The 10,936-nt window shown below is 35.5% G+C and overlaps 2 protein-coding genes across 3 annotated transcripts in view; both read left to right on the top strand.

The window, feature by feature from the left end:
• Positions 1 to 812, top strand: part of LOC140776736 (rhodanese-like domain-containing protein 6) — a 4,488-nt gene extending 3,676 nt beyond the window's left edge. For both annotated transcript variants that reach the window (XM_073120558.1, XM_073120559.1), the window contains exon 9: positions 1 to 812. This exon is cut by the window's left edge and continues 84 nt beyond it. In XM_073120558.1, the coding sequence (XP_072976659.1) occupies positions 1 to 653 (653 nt within the window). In that variant the 3' untranslated portion in view covers positions 654 to 812.
• An 847-nt stretch (positions 813 to 1,659) lies between these two features.
• On the top strand, positions 1,660 to 10,561 carry LOC140776573 (intermediate cleaving peptidase 55, mitochondrial). The gene is made up of 14 exons (XM_073120312.1): positions 1,660 to 1,766; positions 2,142 to 2,249; positions 2,985 to 3,248; positions 4,543 to 4,635; positions 4,825 to 5,031; positions 5,954 to 6,057; positions 7,351 to 7,417; positions 7,496 to 7,603; positions 8,147 to 8,239; positions 8,932 to 9,022; positions 9,212 to 9,282; positions 9,875 to 9,930; positions 10,012 to 10,072; positions 10,195 to 10,561. Exons 1-14 carry the CDS (start codon positions 1,716 to 1,718, stop codon positions 10,300 to 10,302), a joined length of 1,482 nt encoding a protein of 493 aa, XP_072976413.1. The 5' UTR covers positions 1,660 to 1,715; the 3' UTR covers positions 10,303 to 10,561.
• The last annotated feature ends 375 nt before the right edge of the window (positions 10,562 to 10,936 follow it).

Genomic DNA, 10,936 nt, shown 5'->3' with positions numbered 1-10,936 from the left:
CACTTGCTAAGAAACTGAAGAACATTGTTGAGTTCACCTTCATCGATGCCCCTCACGAACTGCCATATATCTATCAACCAGATTTGAATAAAAAAGATCACTGTTCAAGCATGCATAGTTCACCACCAGATGGAAGCTTCAAAAGAAAATTTGCTTGGCTAATATCTCCTGAGTTGAGCCCCTCAGTTGAACAAGATTGGAAGATCGCAGATGTGCCATTTGACCCTCTGCAATATCGGCAACAGACAGCTGGTTTTGAAAAATCTTATGCTTATCTTGAGACTACGATTTCACGGATGTGTCATTTTGACGGTATACTCGGTTTCTCACAAGGTGCTGCAATGGCTGCGCTTTTCTGCAAGCAGCAGCAGAAAATCTCTGGTGCTGCAGATTTTAGATTTGGAATATTTTGTTCTGGATATTCAGCAATCTCAGGGGATGTTGATGCTGAACCAATTAAGATTCCGTCACTTCATTGTTTCGGCAGTGGGCAGGGACAGGACCGGCAGATAGCACGTGCAGCCAGCATCGATCTCGCTAATTTGTTTGATAAGGATAGTTCTGTCATCATTGAGCATGATATGGGTCATATAATTCCGACTCGGCCTCCTTACATCGACCAGATTAAAGGATTTCTTTCGCAATTCCTCTGAATTTTGGAAAACTAATCTACCTTGTTGTACTCTAATTATGAGCACATTGAAAATGACAACCTAATTCATGGTTCAATTCTGAAAATCTCAAAGCTGAAAAAGTGCTCTGTTACTCTCAACAAAAGAAGTGAAAGAGATGAACGAGTGGAGATTCATGAACTACTGTTGTAGCTTCTTTTCTTCATTCTCGTTTGTTTGATAAAACTACTACTGTAGTTACCACTAGTGGATCATCAATTTTTTTTTATACTAAGAATGCTATTACAATTATGAATATTTTGTGATGCAAGGGCTGATTAGGTGTACTTTATCATAGGAATCACAGTATAATTACAGTGAGCAGCAAGTTAGTATAATCTTACTTGGAAAATAAAAATACTTTCTATGTATTAAATATAAATTTCTCATAATGCTATACACTAATACACTATGATAATTCTTGATAAAGTTGAATACTATAATAATTTCTACCTCACAAGGTTCAATTTGAATCACTTCACGTTAAGTGAAGGTACCCAAAAACAAAAAATTTATTAGAGGAAATTTTAAATTTTTGTCTCATGACTGCCTTCTTCTTTCATTACATCTACTTATTTTATCTTATATTCAAATTTAAAATAAAATATATCTTTTAATCTCTTTTATCTTCTTCTATCTGATCGTTGAATGAAAATGTTTAATCATCTTAAAATATAAGTAAAAAATTCATATTTATTCAAATAATGAAATTATTAATATCATACGGGAATTATGGTAATTTATACTTTTTTATTAAGTTTGGATAAATGGGGACAAAATAATACGAAAAAAATATAAAAAATATAAAAATAACCACACGAGTAATTTGAATTTAATCTATTTTTTCTCTTTCCTAAAATGATGCACGTAAAGAAGGAATTGTTTAAACAATGATTAGCTTCTAAATGCATCTCCGAGATTCGTAAACTCAGATAAAGATATCCTTCTCGTATCAACGGCTAGGATTGCTGGGCTCTCTCCAAGTCGAAGGTGATATAGAGGGGGGGACACGCAGCGCTGCAATACGCAGGGGGGGTTTAGGCAATGGCAATCCGGTGCTTGAGAGTATTACAAGGCAACGTCTCCACCCGCAAGGTAGTCGATGAAAATTTCTCGAGTTTTTCTCAAAAGATGGATCCTTTTGCTTCTGGGTTTAGCGCTTTTGCTTCTCTTCTTTCGCTTCCCTAAACCTTCGCCGTCGCTGATGATTAACTGATCTGGGTGGGATTGGAAACACTCCAAGATGTGATTTTGAAGTGGTTTTCGTTTATTTTGTCATGATTTATAAGGAGGGTTGTCCTTATAATCTTAAAATTGGATGGTTGTCTGTAGTTGTAAAGTTTTCTGAGTTCTGACTACAAACTTAAGTGCTCTTTTGTGTCGTTATTTTGGTTGAGGTGGTAAAGGATTGTCCATCAGCTTTATATTTGATGTCTTGAATAGATAATGTTCTCCTGTGGGCATTCCTAGGTTGCAGCTCGGCTTTTCCCAACTTCACATGATCTCAATGCGTACACTTCATATACTACTGAAAGAACCATCGATGTTGGCCAACCAACTCCACTATCTCATCCTCAGGTACTTCAAATTTGACCCTGCATTTCTAACATAGATAGTATTGATGTTTACACATAAGTGGCTTATTACTTTTTTTCTCTGTTTGGGCATCAGTTGATTTTTGAGGATGTAGTAAGTGCTACAGTATTGTTTGTCGAAGCCCATTTGAACTCTTGATAGAGTGCAGTACTTGTTCAGCTTTCTTAATTTAAGTTTACATTGGCCATTGATAAATGTTTGTTCTACAAAACTAGATTTTTCTTTTATGCCTGGACACTGAAAGTGCAGAATTTGTGGAGAGCTTCTATGTTCACCGTCAAAGCATAAACATCGTCCTTTCCTATCATTTGCATGTTTTTTGGATTGAATAGATTTCTCATGTACTTATTTCCATATCATTACTTTTGTTCATTCTGTTCTCTTAGTTTTGTTGCTGTGCACCTTGAAACCTTCATCTGCAATTCATCTATCTTTTGTCTTTTAGAATTTAGTTTCAAATTTCCAGTTCTCAGTAACTTGCAAGGCAGTTGGGGTACTTAACTTTCTCCAACATGTGAAAATTATCTGTCTACTTGTGTCAGTTGTTTATTGTCTAAATTTAGATATTTCTCCTGGAAATGAAAATATGTAAAGTGCAGCTTTATTCTTGGAAGGTTTGTTTACTGTTTACATTTAAACAAAGAAATAATGGTCAATGGACCTCTTCTCTCCCTCCATCTGTTGTTGTATTTATGCCACTTCCTTATTTTGCAACAGTTACTTGCAGAAGGAGAGATTACCTCTGGCATGAAAAGTGATGAATATATCTCAAGACGGAAAAGGCTTTTGGAGTTGCTTCCCGAAAAGAGCTTAGCTATCATTGCATCTGCACCTGTGAAAATGATGACTGATGTGGTGCCATACTCATTCAGACAGGATGCTGATTACCTCTATATTACAGGTTGTTCTCAACCTGGTGGTGTAGCTGTTCTAAGTGAGGACTGTGGCTTATGTATGTTTATGCCAGATCCAGATCCTCATGTAAGACATAATTTCTAATTCTCTCTCTGATCTGATATTATGAGAAGATGCATCCTTTACCTATATTGGAACTAAGATTTGCTTTCTGAGTTTCTGTTATCAAATGACCAAATACAAGGCATCTATCAGTTGGTGGATTTTGCTGTTGAAATTTTGGAAACATAATTCTTAGGTTTTATTTGGATATCTTTTATCACTTTTCCAACCTTAGGCTTATTCAATTTTATCTTTTTGAATATGAAGATGTCATACTAGTAAATGATAAATCGACAAAGTTAAATAAAGAAAGATGTAACTCACAATATCAGGTTTGTCATACCATACTCATGTTTCTTATGGTCAGATAAGAATCTGACAAATGATGGTTCCAAGTGATTTTCAGAGTGTGAGCATGTATCGGTGAAAAGACAAATGATCAATAATTTGACATGTAAAGTGTAAACCTTTATACTGTGTAAAACTATCTTCCAAATGACTATGTTCAGTTTAATCTATATGTTTAGTTTATCAAGAGAAGGAAGAATATGTAGTCAACAGATGCCTTCCAGCCATGGCCTTGCCTTGTAACACGCTCGGGTGGCTGACCGCACCGCACTTGGACTACACTAAGGCCTTCTAGCCTTGGGCCTTGCTTTGTAAGGCAGCAACTTGCACACGCTTGGGTGGCTGACAACACCACACTTAGGTACTCTGGCCCTGCCTTGCATTCTAAGACAGCAGCGTTAACACGCTCCAGTGGCTGAGCGCACCATTGTAAGGCAGCGACGTGCAGATGCTCGGGTAGCAGGGTGCACATGCTTGGGTAATGGCGAGACTATTAGTGCCTGAAATCCTTTTATTTTCATATCTGGCACCTGCTAGTATATATAGTAGCAAAGCCTTCTACAATTGTAAGGTTGCTTAAAAGGATCACATTCATGATCTCCTGGCACCAATTATTGATGCTTCCTTCATTATTTTTGTTTTGTTGGGAGATGTGTTATATGAAAAATGAAATTTAAAATGGGCTTATGTTTGTGTAGTACAGATTATGATTCTTTTCTTCATGTAATATAGAACCGTTGATGCTTGACCTACCGATTACAGATCTAAGATTTTAATGAGGATGAGGTTTTCCCTTGAAACAATAGTTGTTTGTGGTAAGGGAATCAATATATACAATAGGTGTATGTATACATTGAATCAGATTTAAATGTTTATTTTCTTTCTACCAGTTTGGGGCATGTCAGGTCCTATAAACTTTTGTTACTTGTATAGTCCTACATTCTTTCACAACATCGATATTATATCCTAGGATGCAGTTTGGCAAGGCCAAGCTGCTGGAGCTGAAGCAGCGGTGAATTTTTTCAAAGCGGAAAAAGCTTATCCACTTAGCAAGATGCATAAGGTCAGTTCTTAATATTGGTGAGCAATTGTGCATGCAAATCACTTGTAACAAATGTCTATTTTTGTATTGCTTTGGAATAGTCCGTTGGATCAAACTGTATGATGCCATAGACAATAGTCATTCATGTATTATTGAGAGAACTTGGTAGTATATCTTTTCACAGTAGCAACCAAAACTCTGTTAATGCAGATCCTTCCGGAAATGATTGGGCGTGCAACACAAGTGTTTCATAATGTAAAAACAGCCTTACCATCTTACATGGAATTGGAGGCTTTCCATCAGGCATCACATAACGACCAAGTGAAAGATCTTGCACGTTACACTCATGAACTGCGATGGATAAAGTCTTCATCAGAACTTAAGTTAATGAGGGAATCCGCATCAATCGCATGTCAGGTATTCTTGTTAAATTTTGAGAACAAGTTTCTGTTTTCATCTAACTTGAGGAGATATACAAATAATTGTCATGTAATAATTGATCACTGCATATATAGCAAGGATAGTGTATATACACTTCTTTTCCTGCCATGTGATGGTTAATCTGTCGATCTTTTAATTAATAGATGCTCCAGCAAAATCAACTTCCACGAGTATGCAAATTGTTGAAAGCAATTATCTTACTGATATAGCTTTTATGATTTTTTGAAAAGCCACTTGACATATTAGGTAAGAGAAAAAATGATCTGTTGAGAATCGTCCAGAATATTTCTTATATTCAGTGTATCAGCTGTCTATTCAAAACTTTTACTATGGTACAATATATGAACCAAATAAATAAATATGGTTTGAGATTTTGAAACTAAGACGTAGATAGTCCTGTGAAACTCAAACTGATGAGTCAGGTCCTCCCACTATCATAACATGGTTATTGACCATGCTATCCAAAACCTAAAGTTGTTAAATGGTCAAATATATTGCTTCATATGAAGACTATAATATGTATATTGATAAACATTGCTCTCATTAGATCATCTTCCACCAAGAGACATTCTCTCTATGAAGTTATTGCTGTCCTCCTATACAAGGCAAATATCTTTTTTTTAAAAAAAACTAAATTAAGATAATGGCATTTTTTTCAACTTTCAACAGAGGTTTTGTGCAGCACTTGTTAGTTGTTACAGAATATCTTGGAATTACATGCTGCTGAAAGAATTGTGCTTTATTATAACTATACAGTCGTGTCTCTTCTTCGTATAGGAAAGGTTTGTGGCACTGCTGCCTAGAGAATACTTGGCAGGGGTGGCAATTCCAAAGTTTCTTGTATTTTCAATTTACTAATAGTTCCTGATCACTGACAATCATTTTCCTTCTTGGCTAGTCTCTTCTACAAACAATGTTATTTTCAAGGACTTATCCAGAGGAGAGCATACTATCAGCTAAGGTTGAGTTTGAATGCAAAATGAGAGGTGCCCAAAGAATGGCGTAAGCATCTTCCACTTTCATTTTTTGAATTCTCTACAGTATTTTTTTTTCTGTGGAATCAAACAATGACAAACATTCACTTTTATTTGAGTAGTAAGCTGATTGCAACTTTATCGGGTGCACTGCTGATTCAGTAAACAAGCCAAGTATTATGGCTTAAGCATATTGACCTGTTTTCTCTCTTTTGTTCTCCATTTCTGTCACCTGTTTATTTTATTAATTATCCTTCTACCCTTCCTTGTCCTTTTCCATAATCACTTTAGAGTCACTGGGTGGTCCATCTAAAAGGAGGTTCTGTTAGGTGATCTGGCTCCCCACTGCATACAAATTTCCTGCTTATTTGACTTATGTTACTTTTTGTTAGGTTTTCATTTAGTTGGAACAACTAGGTGGTTTGTATGCTTAACTATCCTAAATTTGACCTAGTTATTTTTTCTCCATGGTGACTACTGGACTCTTTTTTTAGTCCTAATGAAAACCAAAATATATGCCTGCCTGAAGAGACCTGGAGAGGTCTGTTTCCCCCTCATTCTCCTCTTTTACTTCTTTGTTTTCTGGTTATTATTTTCTCTTCACACCTTTTCCTCTGTTGATGCCTTCTACCATTCACTCTTAGTCGTTTAGAACAGTGATTCTTTTGGATTGTGATTGATTAAGATCAGTCAAGATATGATCTATCATGATATCTGGAGTTTTAAATCTGATTTACCAAATGATTAATAACTTAAGAAGCAGAAGTTCTCCTTAAGATACCTTAATTGCTTTCCTTTCTACTTCATTTTTTGACTTTTTGAGGGAAAAAAGGAAAACCTCTTTATCTTTACCTGGTTTGCATTTATAACCACTTTAAAAGCTCATTAGAAGTTTCCTAATATCAATCTCAAACCTTATGGCATCCTTGGAAGTTTTAATTTCAGGTAATTTCATTAGATTTCTTTACTTGCCCTTCTCCTTGAGATATGAAATACAGGTGATAGTATGACCCACACCATAATTTTTGTAACTATATAGGTCCACATGCAAGAAATGACAATTGTGCCTCCCCTAGGAACCTCAAATGTTTTTTTTAAAGATCATCACCATGCTACCATTTTGGAAATAAAAGGAACAGGATATCCAGCAAATGCTCTGTGCCTGACATCTAACACTTACATGATTAACAGGGAAACATGCTTTCAGATCATTCATTCCTCTCTTTTGAGTTGATAAAGAATAGTACTATTTCTCTTAGTACATAACAAAGATAGACATAGTTCCTTGATTACTCATAACTTCTTCATTTGTCATTTCTAGATTTAATCCTGTAGTTGGTGGTGGAGCAAATGGAAGCATTATTCACTACTCTCGTAATGATCAACAAGTAAGAAACATGTTTTTGCATACTTGTTGATGCCAAACATCTGGCTTCTTAGTTAAGTTGATGCTTAAAGTTTGACAGATCAAAGCTGGGAAACTCGTGCTTATGGATATCGGGTGTGAGTTTCATGGCTACCTTAGTGACTTAACCCGCACTTGGCCACCTTGTGGCAACTTTTCCTCTGCCCAGGTGCTTGCTGCATATCTCCTTTCTTTGATTTATATATAAGTAAAAATAACTTTTGGTGATCATTATTCCCCTTACCATCCTACATTTCTCTATGTTCACATGCCTTGTGCAAAAGTACGTATGGCTATATATAAGGACAAAAAGAATGAAATATGTAAGCATTATGCTAGCAACAGTCAGAATGTCTATTTTATGATGCAGACCAGAAGGACAAAGCATGAGATTACATATTTTAACATTGTAGATACATCATTTCTCTGCTGCTCGAGATTTTGACTAGTTGACTGGCTCTATTTCTGAATCATTGTACTTAAAAGACTTGACCAATTAAGAAGTGCCTGTTTGTTTACTGAACAATAGAGAAGTCATACTCTCTTTGTCCTTGAATTGTATGTCATCAATGTCAGTTATTATATGGTTTATACATTTTTGTTACTTCCTTTAATTATCAGCCATATTTACTGTGTAATTGTACTGATGTCTGAAATCAGTTTTATATCATTGGCATGTATTTGGTATCTATGTCTTACACTTGAATTTCAGGAAATGTTGTATAGTCTGATACTAGAGACGAATAAAGAATGCATGAAGCTTTGTAAACCAGGAGCGAGCATTCGTCAAATACACAACTACTCGGTTGGTTCTTCATCCCAAACTCTTAATATTGTTCATACTTTATGTCTTACAACTTTGAGCTATATCAGAGATTGAAAGATCTTGATGTCAGTTCTTTGCAATGATAATTGTTGATTTGATGTGAAAGGGAAATTTAATTGATGATTTGATGTGCTTTATTTCCTTTTACCCCACAGTTTCTTGCAGGCTGATGTTATCTTTTACTGAATTTCCCCTGAACAGTGCTGTGTAATGTGTGTTATAAACTTTTTATCGACTTCTTTAGGATTGTTTGCCTAGTTTGCTCAGGATGTAATTTGACATTTTGTAACTTCAATTTTGTGAAGAATATCAATTCATATCTTAGTTGTGCACTATCAAAGCAGGGAAAATAGGCAGTTATTTTTTGGATTGACAAATCATTGATGGTTTTCTATCAAGTTTCCTTTCATCTTCTTATTATTGTATATTAATCTAGTTATTTTGACAATGATTCTTGTGGATTGTTGGACACCTGTGATTCATTGTTAGACCTTGAAAGCAATAATATATAATCTGATGATGTAATTCGAGTTCAAGTCCTTACTGGGAAATTCAGCACTTCATGGTGTGGCTGTCAACTACCAGAATTCCGTGCAACTTTATTAGCATAAAACAGCAACAATCTTCTGAGTATCATAATATTACTCTCTTGGTTCGGTGTGCAAATGCAGGTTCAGATGTTACGGAGAGGGCTCAAAGAACTTGGAATTTTGAAAGATGGTAGTAGTTATGCGTACCACCAGCTAAATCCAACCTCAATAGGTTCTAGTCTAGTAACTTTTCACTATATTTTCTCCTAGTGGGTTTTCTTTCCTTTATCTTGTTGGTGTTCCATGTGCTGTTTGTGAAATAAGTGCCATAAAAAAGTTGTAAGCATTAATCTGCTGCCGTTCTATCACGCTATTTGAAGGATCCTAATGATGAAAAACTATATATGGTACTATTTTCCAGGTCATTATCTAGGAATGGATGTTCATGATTCAGCTGTTATTAGCAATGACCGTCCTCTTGAGCCGGGTGTTGTAAGTTATAATCATTCCCTTGTAGGAACAAGAAGCTTCTAATTCCTTTGAGTTTTCCATGCTGATTTCATTCTTCCATGTTGCAAAACCTAATGAGCAGAAGTTCATTGTTCTTGCATTTTCAAAATCAGACAATTCAATATACAGAGAGAAATTAAATGTTGTTTGGGTCAACCAGACTGTGTAGTTGACTCTATTTAGATTTAAGCTGGTTCAAATTGGATTGAATCAGATCATATTGCTACACATGTCTCGTCATATTAAAGTAGTACAGTCAGGTCCATTCATGCTTTGTTAGTTTCAGGCGTACTACATCTAACAGCAGCGAGTCTCTGCATGAAGTCGCAACTCATGCACCTGGTCATCTTCATAATAGATACTCATGTTAATTAAAAAGCTTTTAATATCTAAACACTGTATGATGCTGAAATTCACACAAGTTGCTTTTCCCTCATAATAAATTTAGACACCAGTCTGTTCTAGTTCCCCAGGAACTGTTGTATTTAAGTAGCTCTTCATCTTAGGCTTAATGTTTGAGGCCATTGTTTCAATTCTTTTGAGTTAGCATGATAAAGAGTTTGTATATGGGCAGGTAATCACAATAGAGCCAGGAGTTTATATACCCTCAAACTATGATGCGCCTGACAGGTATCTGCTGAACTATGTCTTGCTACTATCTTCTTGAGACGATTTCTGCTTTCAGTCATCAGCCACTAATTGACTTTGCAGGTTTCTAGGCATTGGAATAAGGATCGAGGACGAAGTCCTCATCACTGAAACTGGGCATGAGGTACAACTGTGACTTTGTCTCTCTCTCTCATGTGAACAACTTTTTGGGGATCTGTAGTATATCGAAGTATTATTAATCTTGCGCCGCTATAATTTCTCATATGCATCTAATTGTGAGAGCAGGTTCTAACAGGATCAATGCCCAAAGAAATTTCCCACATTACCTCATTGCTTAACCTCGGTCATAATAAAGGAACAGAAGCCCCTGAATTGAAAGCAGCATTCAGCTGAAGCCTCCTTGAAGTTGCGCGGATTAACTAATCAGATATAAACATTGTTGTATTATTATTTATTATATTTTTTGCATGAGCAATAGTATAACACAATGATTGAGGATTTGAGGTATCATTGCATCAGATGCCATTTGACTTCTAGTGGAAGGAAATAGAGGTTAATTCAGGATTGAATTGATAAGTGATTGTATCAGAAGCCAATGTAACTGAATTCTATCTTAAGAAATCAAATTGTCCACAGATTGTTTTCATGTTGATATTTCTTGAGCATATTATTTGCTTTTTCGCTGTTCCCGGTATTGATTTCTCTTTGTGAAAATCTAGCTTCGTCGAGATGTCCGACTTAGATTAGACGAATGTATATTCTCAATTTAAATAAAAAAATATTATAAACAACCTACATATTTTACTTTTATTATCATTTACACTATATCACATGGATATTTGTTATTTGACTGCTACATTTTATTTTTGATATTTTAAGTTAATTTTCACCTAATAGCAGCTAACAAAATACATATAAAGTACCCCTAATTTGCCCTTAGAATTTGGTTCCCTTTTTTACTTTTCAATAGCAATTATACAAAAAAACCATAGACGTAGCACAATTTTGATAATTTCCCTTAAATGAA

The sequence above is a fragment of the Typha angustifolia genome, chromosome 14 (assembly GCF_048772165.1).
Source record: "Typha angustifolia cultivar Huaian chromosome 14, ASM4877216v1, whole genome shotgun sequence".
Taxonomy (NCBI): domain Eukaryota; kingdom Viridiplantae; phylum Streptophyta; class Magnoliopsida; order Poales; family Typhaceae; genus Typha; species Typha angustifolia.
This window is presented reverse-complemented; position numbering and strand designations above follow the sequence as displayed.